Genomic DNA, 16,583 nt, shown 5'->3' on the forward strand with positions numbered 1-16,583 from the left:
AGTCAACGCCTAATAGTCGTTTATAGACAATGGTGGCTTAGAGCAAAATTTAAAGTATACGAAAATTATTATTATCATAAAATGCGGTGTTAGGCGGGAAGCCCGGAGTGTCGGAATCCGTCTTATTGTCTTGTTATTCGAGGCTAAATAGTCAACAAACAAAATGGCGTCTATCGGATAAACGTATCGCTCGGCAGAATCTAAATGGTCGGTAAAACGAACAGTAAGTTTATGGCACACCCACCTAACATCTGATTATTTCAAGTCTCTATGACCACGGGACCCAGTAGAGGTGCTAAGGTGCAATAGCGCAAGCAACACAGCCATAGTGGCATATTTATATTATCATCGACCCCTGTTTGTTGTTTATTGGTAGACCTACATTTACATGTACTTGTATTTGCCTATCTGTTATATAACACGGCTGCACGCCGCCAGTTAATGACAGTTAACATTGCATTAAATCGAATCACATGACACTATACAACACGCTAGCACGCCGCTGGTTCAATTCAGTTGGAATTTATAGCTGAAGTGGAAGGTAAGAAAAAACTACATGACAGTTAACTTAGCTTGTGTTACCCCCCGAATAATATCAGACCCTGGATAGTATGGATAATTTCAACTCTCTATAGCTTCGCAAAGTACTAGGTGCGCGAAAGTGCAGTAGCGCAGAATATTTTATAAATGTAAAGCTTGTTTACAGCTAGTAAATAAACCGCCAGCCCGTACAGAAGTTGCCTATTATTCTAACCTATCTATGTCAAGGAATACCTGTGTATCAAGCAAATATTCGCCAGTTCATATATAAATATCGTACAGTGTTGTTTTGGGCATCATTTGTTTTTACATAAAGAGAACAATATATATGTTGATACAGTCAGAAATCGCTGAGTAACTGGTAGGAAACAGCACATCAAATCGATACTGATTACTAGTGTTAGCGTACTCGGCGACCGATAGAATGACGTAGATAAAGGCCGGTCTACACTATCAAACCTTTGTTGGCAAGGAACAGTGCCTGGTGGTAAATGAACGCTTTAATGTTGTCCGGGCAAAATGTCACCCATAACACCCTGCATAGCGTTTTACAGTCTTCAGATCAGTAGGACGTTAAACCACACTACATTCATGCTAGAAGATTGGTCTGGTGCGGTTGTTTAGTAAGTTTGGTGATGTTTGTTCTGGTTCGGTTGTATTTGGTGATGTTTGTGCTGATTCGGTTGTGTTTAGAAGGTTTGGTGATGTTTCTTCTGGGGGGTTGGGTGGCTGAATGTCTGTCATTGAGTCAACTGGCGTGGTTTCGATTCCCCCGGTTCTACGTGACAAGGAGTAGGGTCGCCTGTCCAACCTCGTGGGTTTTCTCCGGGTCCTCCGGTTTCCTCTCACTGGTAAAGACCCCTACGCGCAAGCGAATTATGGATATAAAATTGAACCATATGTTAGTCCCGAAATGACCTAGTTTGTGTCGAGTGGACGTTAAACCCCATCTCTCTCTTCTCTCCTCTCTTTCGATGTTTCTTCTGGCTCGGTTGTGTTTGGGGATGCCTGTTCTGGTGCGGTTGTGTTTGGTGATGTTTGTTCTGGTTCAGTTGTGTTTGGCGATGTTTGTTCTGGTGGTATTTAGTTTAGTAAGTCTGGTAATGTTTGCTCTGGTTCAGTTGTGTTTGGTGAGTTTAGCGATGTTTGTTCTGGTAAGTTTGATGATGTTTGCATACAAAGATGGATAGTGACCAAACCGAAGGTTGTCGTCGGATCCTCTCTTCCCCTCTTCGGGTAAACATAATAAACCCAACAGAATAGTGTCGGCATATCCTCATGGTACTATTAAAAACCCAACAGAATAGTGTCGGCATATCCTCATGGTACTATTAAAACCCCAACAGAATAGTGTCGGCATATCCGCATGCTACTATTAAAACCCCAACAGAATAGTGTTGGCACACCCCACGATGTGTTGTATCATGTATTCTACTATTAAATGTATAGTATGGATAATTTCAACTCTCTACGACTTCGCAAACTATTAAGTGCACGAAAGTGCAGTAGCGTCGAATATTTTATAAATGCAAAGCTTGTTAACAGCTAGTAAATAACCACCGTACAGAAGTTGCCTATTATACTTACCTATCTATGTCAAGGAATACGTGTGTATCGAAGCAAATATTCGCTAGTACATATGTAAATATCGTACAGCCTTGTTTTGGACACAATTTCTTACATAAAGCGAACAACAAAAGAGTAGTGCTGGCATACCCTACGATGTCTTGTATCATGTATGCTACTATTAAATGTATAATTTTGTTCCAGCTTGTTCAAAATGTGGCTTTGTATCATAACCCTAATAGTCGGTTACTGGACTGTAAAATGGTTCTTGGAGAGGTTAAAGGTAGAGCATTATGGTGAAAAGTACGTCTTTATAACTGGATGTGATACAGGTTTTGGAAATATTTTAGCAAAAAGATTAGATGGTTTAGGATTCCATGTTATTGCTGCATGTCTAAAACAAGATGGTGCAGATGAATTGAAAAAGACGTCATCGGAACGTCTTCAGACACTTCAATTAGATATTACGTCTGAAGATGATATCAAGTCTGCACTCACCAAGGTGAATTCAATTTTACCTCCCAGTAAAGGTAAGTTTAATTCATAATCCGAGGCGTGTAGAACCAAAATGTGCCCAAAGGAATCAATCCGGTAGTACCCTAACTTCAGCTTATTTGGAAATGAAATGAAATGAAATGAAATGGGGTTTAACGTAATAATGATCTTTTATATACTCTTCAAAAAAAAAGTAGGGGATATTGAAATGCAAATACCTATGCCGGTTGCGATATGATAAATAGTCATGGACATTTGACATGCTTTGAGAGTATGTTCACAGATGAAGAACTTATCGCCCCAACAGAACAACTGAGCTGCACTTGCGACGCGCAATAGCGCCATACACGTGGGAGGGGTTCATTGTCAAATTTGACACTTCAAGGAAGGGTTGATGAAAACTGCCACGTGCTGGTTTATCTATCCATGTTTGCTTTCCTATCGGTTCTTGCATAAGATTTACTGTTTAGCGTATCTTTGCTTTAGTGTGTTACGTTTAATTTGATTGGGAGACGTGTTCGTCAACGTCAACCGACAACACTGCAAGAATTGGCCATGGCACTGCAAGAGGAGTGGGTCAGATTGGCCCAAATCGTGATTGGACGATTGATTAGGAGCATGCCACGTCGTATTTCTGAATGTATGGGGATTGGTGGGGCAATTACTCATTATTTAGACAAAAATCAAAAGCGTCCATTTTCACTTTTGACAGTGTATCTCTGCGAGTGAAATGGGGCAGTCAGATAAGCCGCCCATATGAACTGTGTATGTTCATGTGTATCCAATTGGCCTGTTATTAACATAAACTGGTCACCTCTAATAAAACAGCAGTGCATTTCCGCAGTTTTGTATTGTTTCTGAATATCCCCTACTTTTTTTGAAGAGTATATTTATATTTTTATAGGTCTATGGGCCGTTGTAAATAATGCCGGTATAATGGGTGCATTTGGACCTTCAGAATGTTTAAACAGAAAAGACTACATGGAGGCAATGGATGTTAATGTCTACGGTTTAATTGACGTCACTAAAATGTTTATACCACTGGTCAGAAGGGAAAGGGGAAGGATAGTAAATATGGCCAGTGTTGCTGGTCGTTTATCGGGTGGGTTTCCTATATACTGCGTCACCAAATATGGAGTTGAAGCCTTCTCCGATAGCTTAAGGTAAAATAAATGTAGAATGTAGAACTTTTCCTCGGTGTATAATTCAGGGTTTAGGTTGGTGGAATGGTTTAGGGGTGTTGTGGCCATGAGTTTCAACCCGATTCGTATTATTATAAAGGTTTATTACCTGGGGTATAATAAGGTTATCTATTCGACCGTCTAACCCTATTTTTGATCACCCTCGATATCCCCAGTGGGCTCATTCCGTTCAAGTGTACTAACCCCTGGGTTCATACATGGGGAGAGAGAGAGAGAGAAATGAGGTTTAACGTCCACTCGACACAAACTAGGTCATTTCGGGACTAACATATAGTTTCATTATATTTACATAATTCGCTTGCGCGTAGGGGTCTTTAGCAGTGGGAGGAAACCGGAGGACCCGGAGAAAACCCACGAGGTTGAATATGCGACCCTACTCCTTGCCACGTACAACCGGGGATTCGAAACTACGCCAGTCGACTCAATGACAGACTTTATGATTCAGCGCGCGCACGCTAACCATTCAGCCATTCAGCCATCCAACCCCCCTTCATACATGGGGAAGACACGTATTCAAATATATCCGCTTTTGATGATTATGCTATTTTTATCGACCAATAACAGGATACGCTTGGTAGCATAACGACTTGCCAATGCCTGTTTTGACTCGCATAAAAAAAACATCTTTCCCATCGAAAAGATGTTTCAGGACACCTTTTTGGTGTGCATGCCACTTCTTTTATTTTAAAAATTTCTTGCAAACTTTCTCCTAACCGAGCGAGCAAGCCGCCATATTGTTGTGAGGGTAAACAATGAGGCTAAGACTTGTTTTTAAAACTGTTTTTGATTGGTTCGTAGAATCAAGCTACGATCATTGACGGATAATTTGAAATGAAATAAAATGAAATGGGGTTTAACGTCCTACTGTTCTGCTCCTATACTGGGCTAATGAAGACGAGCATACGCCATACAGTGTGCTATGAGGGAAATTTTGCCCGGGCAGCGTCACCATCGCCTACTCTTATATCGAATTTCAACTGCCAAGGGATCTTTTACGTGCATTCTAATGTATACACGGAACCTCGGTTTTTCGTCTCATCCGAAGGACTAGACAGCTGTCCTTGTCAGGCCCTCCGTCCTGCGTCACTGACAAGGGGGAACCACGCCGGAAAATCTGGATGAACTTTCTCGGCCAATGCAGGGATCGAACACCCGACCTCCAGGCTAGCCAGATAATTTGAACACGTAAATAAACATTGATGAACCCAGGGTATATTGGAGTAGAACGCATAAAGACCAATGGGGATGTCGAGGATGATTTTTTGTTATCTGAAATGAGGACATTTCTCAAGACCAGGGAAAAATAAATGGACTCACAATAATTAATGTAAGACGGACATTACTGTTTCCTTTATTTTATTTTCCCGCGTGGTTCCTCCTTGTCCCTGGTGGACTGGTTTTGCAAGGAAAAACGTATAGTCTTTCGGATGAGACGACAAACCGAGGTCCCGTGTACACATTTTCGTGCACGTAAATGACCCTTGGCCGTTGGATTTCGATATTAGAGTAGGTCGTAGTGCCGCTGTAAGGATAAAAAAATCCCCTTATAGCACACTGTATGGATTTTCCGACGTGGTTTCCCCTTGTCAGTGGTGCAGAACGGAGGGCCTGACAAATACAGCTGTCTAGTCCTTCGGATGAGACGAAAAACCGAGGTCCCGTGTATATATTGGAAGGCACGTAAAAGATCCCCTGGCAGTTGGAATTCGATATAAAAGTAGGCGATAGTGCCGCTGCCCGGGCAAAATTTCTTCATTAGCCCAGTATAGGAGCAGAACAGTAGGACGTTAAACCCCATTTCATTTCATTTCACACTGTATGGCTTATTACCCCAGTCGGAGCAGATACAGATAATTGGAACGTTAAACCCCATTTCATTTCATTTTCTTTTTGTATTATTCAGACGCGAGGTATACTGCCAGGGCATTAAAGTGATCATCTTGGAACCCGGAGCCTTTATAACAAATATAACGAATCCCACGTTAATCAAGGAAAACTATCAGAGAACGTTCAAGCAAGGGGATGCTGCATGTCAACAGTATTATGGCGAGGATTTTATCAATAAACGTAAGTGCTCACCAAATAAAAAAAACCAGTATTATATTGTAGCTCAAGATATATTTCGCAAAGATTGGTCGAAAAGTTGAATCGACGGAACATAATAGTCTTTGAATTGCTTGGCGCGACTATCTACCAGTAGCAATCAGCAACCATGTCCGTGATACAAAATCGACCAATTGAAGAGAGATGACTGTACAAGATGACAACCCTTTAAGGTCACGCGTAGTGACGTTCTTTTGCGCCTTTTACTCATTTTATGCCTCCGCGTACTATTTTATGTACACATTCACACAAAACATCTAATTATGGTTCATAAACCTTTATATTTTTCTAATAATTGATGAAATTGTTTCAGAATTTAATTTGCAGAAGAAAACAAAATTAATATTGAGAGCTAATTCATTCATCCAGGTGTTATCCTACCAATCGGATACATATCACTGATGAGTGCCCCCTGCCTTTACGCCAAATATGAACCAAGTGGGTGTGTCCACCTAGGTCATGTTAAGGATCGATAGATCTTTGATGAGTTCGAATTTGGTGCCCATCAGACCTTCCGTTCTCAAGTTAGGCCCATTGTCTTTTAAGCAAAATGTTACATATGGCACAAACTTGGTGGACCCTCTAGAGGTCACAATGGTTTTTTTCCGACTTAGCTGAATCTTAACATATATGTTACTTATCAAACGCTCTCTGGTGAATTTCTATTTGATGTACATTAGATCTTCCTATCCAGATTTATGCTGCCTTTTCCGAAAACCTTGTGAACGCAGTAAAGGCTATATTTTCAACATTGTGGCCATGAGAGGACGCATCTTATTGATAATCAATGTTCCGCGACCTTATGTTCCAGAGTAATGCCCCTTGCACTAAAACTTTGTGAATGTGATACTGGGTACGGCTTTTAACCGATCTTGTTTTGATTGGGGTGAAGCGTTGAGTTCATTAGAGGATGAACCCTTCCGATATTCAGCGTTCCGCAACCTTTTGTTCTGGAGTTACCCCCCTTTTCCTGAACACGATAAATTAACAGATTTATTTCTAATTCAATGCGAAGCATTTGTACAATGAGAGGACGAGACCTATTTCCCAGTTCTCCATCCATCTATTGCATTGATGGTAAGGGAGGGGGGGGGTGATCTATCATTGAGTCAAGTGGCGGGGTTTCGATTCTTGGCTTGAACGTGACAAGGAGTAGGGTCGCCTGTCTAAACCCTCGTGGGTTTTCTCCGAGGCCTCCCGTAGGCGCAAGTGAATTATTGAAACACAATTGAACCATATGTTAGTCCCGAAATAACATATTTTCTATCGAGTGGACGTTAAACCCTATTTCACTCTCTCTATTCCACGGAAATCGTTTGTTGCTATTTATCTTCTTTGCCTTTCTTCGTACGGACTTTTGAGTTTGTTTACTCAAGACACATCTATATGGCAATATGAGAGATTAATAATAAACATAGTGCGTTCTACGAAGCGATTAGGGGGGGGGGGGGGTGAATGGCTGAATGGTTAGCACATGCGCGCTGTATCCTAAGGCCTGTCATTGAGTCATGGTTTTGGATCCCCGGTTGTACGTGACAAGGAGTAGGGTCGCCTGTCCAACCTCGTGGGTTTTCTCCAGGTCCTCCGGTTTCCTCACACTGCTAAAGACCCCTACGCTCAAGCGAATTATTGAAATAAAATTAAACCAAATGTTAGTCCCGAAATGACCTAGTCTGAGTCGAGTGGACGTCAAACCCTATTTCTCTCTCTCTCTATGAAGCGAAAACCCGAAGACAATCCGACCTGATTGACCAAACATCTTTTATTTCCATTTCAGGCATCAACAACCACCTGAAGGTTTTGGATTTTCCAGGGAATATCGATGCGGTGATTGATGCCTACGAACACGCCATAACTGCCAGATATCCGAAATATAGATATCTTTGCGGGAACGATGCCAAATACTTCTACAGATTTTTATGGACTGTTCCAGAATGGATGTCTGATTTTATTTTGTGCTACAGTTCTCCTCGGCCTGCAGGAATCAAATAAGCGTTACTTCAGCTGCGCCCGTTGCGTCAGCCTTCAATCGCTCTACTGTGTCATTTATGAAGATCATCGCGAAATCTTATATGTTGTCAGCTAATACCAGTGCCAGTGATGAAGAACCATTATCTAAGTATTTAAGACAAGAAAGGGGGGTTGGGTGGCCGAATGGTTAGCACGTTCGCGCTGTATCATAAGGTCTATCATTGAGTCATTTGGCGTGGTTTTGATTCCCAAATTGTACGTGACAAGGAGTAGGGTAGTGGTTTCGATTCCCAGGTTGTACGTGACCGGAAGTAGGGTCGCCTGTCCAACCTTCGTGGGTTTTCTCCGGGTCCTCCGGTTTCCGTCCTCTGCTAAAGACCCCTACGCGCTTGCGAATTATTGAACCATGTGTTAGTCCCGAAATGACCTAGTTTGTGTTGAATGGACGTTAATCTCTCTCTCTCTCCATTTGACTTTAAACGTCTAGACGCACAATGGATATTTTGTTCTAAAAGGTTGGTAAACCCAGGTGTGTTAATCATATTTATATTTTATGTTGCTATGTTTATAGTTGTATGTCTTCTACTATTCATTCTAATGCTTGTAATAAAGAATTGAAAACCGCATTTAGCGTGATTATAACATTAGTTATATAGTATAATGTCCACAATACACTCAGTACACATTCCCAGTCAGACGTTCAAATGGTGAAGGGGCGTTGTATAGCCCAAATGTCATTACATTAAATTGACATACACGTCGTGGTTCCTGGTATTTCACTCGCGTCTACACCCGCTTTCCCGTACCCACTCGGAATCTAATCAATACGGGGAATACGGTAATTTTATTTAGCTTAAGTCTCCCAGTTTCGTCGGCGCTGCGGTCAAGTTGAAGCTTCAGCATTTAATTCGCCATTTTATCCAGATAGAATTTCCTATTTGGATTGTTTGTTTTTTTTAACGAATCTTGCTTTCCCAAATTCATTGACGATGATGCAAATAAGTGGTGATGCTTCATCAACAATCCTTTTAGGTCCGTTGCCTGATTTTGTGTGGACCCCCTTCAAGCACATTCCTACCAATCTAGAACATGGACTAGATGTTTAATAGTTGGATTGTTAGACACGCTGGAAACTTTTGCTTAGTGTATGTAAAATACAACCTCGATCAGTATTCCAAAATTAGTTTATTTGGATACAATAAAACGTCGTGGTAATTGACATTTAAGAATGTGATTTTTGCAAAATAAGATAGCAGGAGAAAGTCTAGTGGCAATAATAAAATCAATATCTTTGAATGCCTAGACCTTACATATTATGATATATTGGAGTTGTTCGATCCCTGCATTGGCCGAGAAAGTTCATCCAGATTTTCCGGCGTGGTTCCCCCTTGTCAGTGATACAGGACGAAGGGCCTGACAAGGACAGCTGTCTAGTCCTTCGGATGAGACGAAAAATCGAGGTCCCGTGTATACATTGCAATGCACGTAAAAGATCCCTTGGCAGTTGGAATTCAATAAAAGAATAGGCGATAGTGCCGCTGCCCGGGCAAAATTTCCCTCATAGCACACTGTATGGCGTATGCTCGTCTTCATTAGCCCAGCATAGGAGCAGAACAGTAGGACGTTAAACCCCATTTCATTTCATTTCATTTCATTTCATGAATTACACTGTTTTGGCTTTAAACTGGGTATGTTAATAATACGTCAATTGAAATTTGAGATTGGACAGGTAGATCGGCCGCATCATTTACATTGTTTCTGTCTTGCATGGTTTTATATTTTTGTGTAACTACTACATTCGTATATTTTTCAAACGATAATAATGTTTTAAACCCTTTGATTACTATCCGAAAGTCCTATTTCTATAAACTGGAAATTTTTTAAACAGTTTTATTGAATGGACTAACACCCACATATCTTGTAAACACACAGCTGATTATGACATAAAGTGTTGTTGTTGTTCTTAGTGTTTAACGTCCGCTTCCACCGAAGGTAATATCGTAGACAAGTTGTCTTTCCTGTGGGAGGAAACCGGAGTACCCGGAGTAAACCCACGAGGTTGAGAAGGAGCCTCTATCTCCAAGTCACATACGCTCACACCAGGGGTCGAAACCACAACCGCAAGCCAGAGGTCGAAGCGTGACACTCTAGAACACTAGGCCATCCCATCCCCCCGTGACATAGAGTGTCTGGACATCTCAGGACTGTACAGCCCTGTCGACCCCCCCACCACACACACACACACAATATACACAATCCTTATGTATACAATGTGAGCATTAAACTATGTACACACTACCAAAAATTTTGGTAACATTTTTGGAAACATCTTGGCAACACACCTGGGCAAAAAAAATGTGGCCCTTCAACACACGGCAACAGTTCGACAACATGTCGGCCAACTTAACAACCATTCCTTGCTGGTAAATGTTATCTACATCACTTGTCTCTCAAGTAGATCATGTGATTTATTGCCCATTTCTGATTGGACAAAAACTCGGCAACATCATTAGCATCTCGGCAACAAAATTGATCTTGTATTTATTTCGGCAACATTTGGACAACATGTTGTCGAATGTTATCAAATGTTTCCGAACTGTACACACGGTCAACTTTTTCACCAACATCGAACCAGGTCAACATGTTACCGATTGTTTCCGAACTGTACACACTATGACTTTTTCTTCACCAACATTGCAACTGGTCAACATGTTGCCGAATGTGTCCGAACTGTACACAGTATCAACTTTTTCACCAACATCGCACCTGGTCAGCATGTTGCCGAATGTTTCCGAACTGTACACACTATGATCCTTTTCTACACCGATATCGCACCTGGTCAGCATGTTGCCGAATGTTTCCGAACTGTACACACTATGAACCTTTTCTACACCGATATCGCACCTGGTCAACATGTTGCTCAACATGTTACTGAAAATGTTGGCAGTGTGTACAGAGCTTTATTTATGGGAGTATAAATGTGAGACAGGTGAAGAAACTGATATTACTAAATTGACTGAAACTCAAAATCTGTCTACAGATCTATATCAAGAGAAACAACTACAGAACTCTAATAACACACCAAAAAAATAAATATATGATGATGAGAGAGAGAGAGAGATGGGGTTTAACGTCCACTCGACACAAACTAGGTCATTTCGGGACTAACATATAGTTCAATTTTATTTTCATAATTCGCTTGCGCGTAGGGGTATTTAGCAGTGAGAGGAAACCGGAGGACCCGGAGAAAACCCACGAAGTTGGACAGGCGACCCTACTCCTTGTCACGTACAACCGGGGATTCGAAACCACACCAGTTGACTCAATGACAGACTTTATGATACAGCACGCACTTGTTAAACATTCAGCCATCCAACCCCCCCAAATGATGACGAAAACCTTGCCCAAGAAACAATTAATACTAAAACACCGGAAAATGGAGAATACGAAATCTACCACTACAAGAGGAATGACTGGTCGTCCCGCTGTGATCGAAGAAAAATAACTAATTTTGCCGAGAATTTTAAGATATAGGACAGATTTAAGAATACGGTACTCTTAAAAAACGTTCAAATAAAGGTGTTCTAAAATCTGTTATTGCTATTTTGATCTTTTGTGTCGATAGATATTACATTTGTACCCATTTTTGTGAAAATCTCAATTTCGATCAAAATCAATATTTTCATTTATTTTGTCTCTAGTCCAAAATTAGATTTTGTGCATACCGACTCATTGTGATATACGCGGTCACATATTTAAACAGTGTAATATTGTAAAGGTATATTATATTATATATTATGTAAAACCTGACTTCTACCACCCCATAATATATATATTAGATATCATTCATACAGATTTCCCTGAGTATTGTAGAGACTTAATGTTAAAACAATATGCTATTATAAATCTTATATTCCTAATACTTGGTGTAACATTATTAACAGGCATATTACTTTTCTTCAAAAAAGAAAAAAAAATATGTATTTTTACAATAAGTAATGAACAAATTGAACCAGACCAATTAACAACTAAGTTCTGTTATAACAGTCTTATTAGTAAATCGTTCGTAGAACCAAAATGTATTGTATTTGTGGAGAAAATAGTGATAAATATAAATTGGAATATTGTATGGAAAAATGTATTTTTAAGTCTTAAAGACCCGCAAATGACAACATGTGATTATAAAGTTGTACACAACATTATTTGGACTAAATCAAAATTATTTAAGATAAATAAAACATTAGATGACATTTGCCCAGTGTTTTAGGACGAAACTGAAGATTTAATACATATGTTTTTAATTGTGTAGATTTACTATATTTAAGAATGATTGTTAAAGAAATGTTAAATGATTTACTAAAGCTAGCAATGCCAGTGAGCAAGATCCAAAAACATATTTTTTAATTGGGCTACAATCAAAAAAACAATTCTCAGTTGTACGAACTAGCCAACTTAAAGTAGCTAAGTCTCTAACTCAATATCATCCAAAGTCCTACACGTTGTGAATACGAATTATTTCTCAGTTCAAATCAACATTGATGCTGTGATCTTACCAGGAAAAAGCTGGCTTCTGATATCGAATAATTAAGACAAAATAAACATTTTACCATTGGTATACGAACCGTGTATTGTGCGTTTCAGCGTCATTTGTAACAAGTGACCAGAAAGAACGAGGCTAGGCACATTCCACAACTCATGTCAAGCTCTGACGCCATATCTTATGGCGCAGTAGACTGGAATAACCAGACGCTAGAAATTGCTATTCGATTGAGACTCATGTCGTATTTCTATACAATCAGATTACAGTATTATAGGCGTTGCGACACATTTGGGTCAACTTCTAGGTCCCAAATATTAGCGACTTGGCTCCTTTAATTTTATTAAAAAGTTTATTTTGCCGTCATTGTATATTTCCTATATGTATTGATATATAATCATTATTTTGCCGTCATTATATATTTCCTATATGTATTGATATATAATTATTATTTTGCCGTCATTATATATTTCCTATATGTATTGATATATAATTATTATTTTAAAATATTACTCCGGGTACTTTTATGCGCTAAGACAACAACCTGTCACCATTGATGGATGAAGGAGAATGGTGGTCTCAATTCCTAACTCCGATTTGCATCCACTGTTGGATGGCCGAATGGTTAGCGTGTGCGCGCTGTATCATACGGTCTGTCATTGAATCAGCTGGCGTATTTTCGATTCCGTGGTTGTACCTGACAAGGAGTAGGAGCACCTGTCCGATCTCGTGAGTTTCTCCGGGTCCTCCGGTTTCCTCCCACTGCTAAAGATCCCTACGCGCAAGCGAATTATTGAAAATAAAATTGAACCATATGTTAGTCCCGAAATGACCTAGTTTGTGAACCATATGTTAGTCCCGAAATGACCTAGTTTGTGTCGAGTGGACATTATACCCCCCTCGCTCTCTTCCTCTCTCTCTCTCTCTCTCTGTTAATGGTCCTTGACAGAAAGAACCTGCTTTGTTTTGAGTGGAAAATAATTCATGCAAAGCTCAATTTACATAAATTTCCGTTATTTTCTGATTTTCTAAAAGAATTAACCCTACTTCCAATTTCTTCAATTAATGCAACGTTTACATTTTAAACTTTTTTTAAAGCAGCCAATTTCTTAATCCTTGTTACATAATCCATCATCAAACTTTAAAGTATATTCCGAGTATCCACATAAGTATAATATATGAGATACTACAACCGAACGTCAGTTAACGTTACGGATGTTTTTGTGAAATAAACCTCACTTTGAATGATTCAAATTTAAATAATTAAAGCACACATTTTTATGGAGGAAACGTTGAGAAAACTTAGTTTCGAGTTTTCTTTCGCAAAATGCCAATCTAAACAAATATAACATATCGATGTCATAGTTCTGAAAGGTCTTAAGTGTCAACAAAATGTCGGATTTAGGTTTTGAGATATTATGAGAGAAAAAAAAACTATTCCAATCTTCATAATGCTGTCAAGCGATTTTAAATGGTGTGTTACTCTATACACGTATTAAACAGACATAATGCAAGAGCTAAATCCGCCTATTGCAGGTCTTTCTTTAGGCCTGAAATGTTATATAAATGATTAATTAGACATTTTATTAACAAAGCAAGACCATAATCAACTCTTGATCGATGGCATCGGATACTCAAGATTTTAACTAGATTAGAACCGTTCACCATTTAAAAACTTAATATAAAAACGGCAAATTCTCGAATATACCACAATGCACACATCTTGTCAAAATTACAAACAGTGACAACTTTATGGAAGCCTATAACTACCATTCATGATTTCTACTTTTCGCCTCTTCAGAACACGAAAGTCAAAAAGTCGAAAAGTAGAAGTTACGACAAAATGTGAGGCGACAAAACGGTATACAAGCCAAAATCAACTCGAAAATAGGAATTTAAGAAATAACACACCGCGATAATAGCGCCCCCCGTTTTTTCGATTCCCCGGTTGTACGTGACAAGGAGTAGGGTCGCCTGTCCAACCTCGTAGGATTTCTCCGGGTCCTCTTCCTACTGCTAGTCTTGAAACTAAACATCTGATACGAGATCCCACATAAATCTTGAAACTAAATATCGGATACGAAGTCTCACATATATGTCAGTTTTGAAGTATGGAAACCAATCATCTCGTACGACTTCCCACATGAAAATTTGCATATTTAGCTAACAAATGTTTGCTTATTACGCAATAATTATCTAAGACAATCATTTCCACCATATTGAGGCGCCAAGCCTGGAGATTTCACAGATCAATATGAAATTGGTAAAATATTTATAACATCTCAGAATATATATTAACAGCAAAGGTATTCGATTATTCAGAAAGCAAGAGCCAGTGTGTATACTAGATAAAGAAACCCGTCAGCATGTTCAGTTTTAAACTTATTTATTTGTACAGTATTTTCAGCTTTTCTGCTAGTAACTCGATTGAACATTTTAACTTAAATGTTTTAAAGCTGCGAGATTTTGATGTCGATTCGGTGTCGTATCAAATTATTTCTTGGTTTAAACACGCACGTACATTATTTTGTGTTTCAACGTGTTTACAAAATTACGAATGCGAGGCAGCGGTGGTGTGTAAGGCCAGTGAAATACGACAATGTTTTCATATTAAAGGGAATGCACTGAATCATGTTCCTGTTGGAAATTCTACAACTGGTGAATGTAAGCTTATTATACGGGTATGTACATAAACACTTTGTAGATATTATACGCCCACTTTCATCCGTCCGTAGATCGTATATTCATGTAGGGGATCACGGTGGCTAAGTGGGTAAGACGCTGGCTCGCTAGCCTGGAGGTCGGGTGCGCGTGAAATCGAAGGTCTGTCAATGGGTCAAGTGGCTTGGATTCGATTCTCAGCTTGTACATGACAAGGAGTGGGGTCGCCTGTCCTCGAGGGATCTTTTACGTGTACGTAAATATGTACACGGGATCAATTTCTACCCAACTGACAAAACATTAAGATCTAAACGAACTCGTGAATGGCGTAGCACAATGCCCTTTATTGTGTCCAATATATACTTCTCCGTGTACACTTGTCCATTATATGCGATACAGATTTGCATCACTATGCCAGATTTTTACTGTGATATTTGTTTTTATTTATGTATAATATTGTGATTATTTGTTTCTAGTTTCTCTCGAGAAACCGCACCATATATTTGGCGCAATATAGCCCCGTTGGAGCTGGTGTGTCATTAAACAACATTTCATTCATTCATTCTATGCCAAATTGTCCGTTTCAATAATAATTATTAATAGACAACGGGCTTTATTCGAGTCCTAAGCAACTACGTGAAACCCATTGATTGGGCCAACGCTTCCAAATAATCGACACCGTCCAGATTATCATATGTCCAGTTTTGTGCAAGAATGACCCCGACTCACAAATTTATCCAATAGGTTCAGTTGCTAAAATCCCGGTCCAACTAGTCTCGGTCATCCATAACCTCCTAGTCGTCAACGTACGGAGGGTCTGGGACCGTTGACAATGCACCCAGACTAATATTCGTAGAATATATTTCTGGGATGAAAGAGACTACTTTTCAACCACCTCTCCAATTAAAGTGAAATGGAATGGGGTTTAACGTCCTACTGTTCTGCTCCTAAACTTGGCTAATGAAGACGGGCATACGCCATACAGTGTGCTATGAGGGAAGCGGCGCTACGGCCTACTCTTATATTGAATTCCAACTGCCAAGGGATCTTTTACGTGCACGCCAATATGTATACGGGACCTCGGTTTTTTTGTCTCATTCGAAAGACTAGACAGCTGTCCTTGTCAGACCCTCCGTCCTGCATCACTGACAAGGATGAACTTTCTCGGCCAATGCAGGGATCGAACACCCGACCTCCAGGCTAGCGAGCCAGCGTCTTAACCACTTAGCCACGTGATCCCCACCTTTAACAATTAGACTAATGTATCAATATATGTCCAATAAAAACATTTCAGCAAAGGTGTTTAAATGGTGGGATGTTTTACAATGGTATGTGTCAATGTCCTGTAGGTTTTTCAGGACCCGAGTGTAACTTGGTTGTTCCAAGTAAGTACTCTTTAATTCATTGATGTAACAGAAAGAGAGAGAGAGAGAGAGAGAGAGAGAGACGGGGGAGAGAGAGATTTAACGTCCAGTCGTCCACCCGACACAAACTATATATTATTTACT

The 16,583-nt window shown here is 39.8% G+C and overlaps 1 protein-coding gene across 3 annotated transcripts; it reads left to right on the forward strand.

Moving 5' to 3' along the window:
- The first annotated feature begins 148 nt into the window (after positions 1-148).
- Positions 149-8,503, forward strand: LOC126827273 (retinol dehydrogenase 7). 3 transcript variants are annotated; one of them, XM_050556556.2, is made up of 5 exons: positions 149-541; positions 2,311-2,636; positions 3,506-3,764; positions 5,707-5,870; positions 7,684-8,503. In XM_050556556.2, exons 2-5 carry the CDS (start codon positions 2,321-2,323, stop codon positions 7,896-7,898), a joined length of 954 nt encoding a protein of 317 aa, XP_050412513.2. In that variant the 5' UTR covers positions 149-541; positions 2,311-2,320; the 3' UTR covers positions 7,899-8,503. The 3 variants fall into 3 exon arrangements, with proteins under 3 accessions (XP_050412513.2, XP_050412514.2, XP_050412512.2); XM_050556557.2 differs by having other exon boundaries at positions 161-223; XM_050556555.2 differs by lacking the exon at positions 149-541 and adding an exon at positions 884-1,163.
- Positions 8,504-16,583: the final 8,080 nt, after the last annotated feature.

Source organism: Patella vulgata, chromosome 7, assembly GCF_932274485.2.
Source record: "Patella vulgata chromosome 7, xgPatVulg1.2, whole genome shotgun sequence".
Classification (NCBI taxonomy): Eukaryota; Metazoa; Mollusca; class Gastropoda; family Patellidae; genus Patella; species Patella vulgata.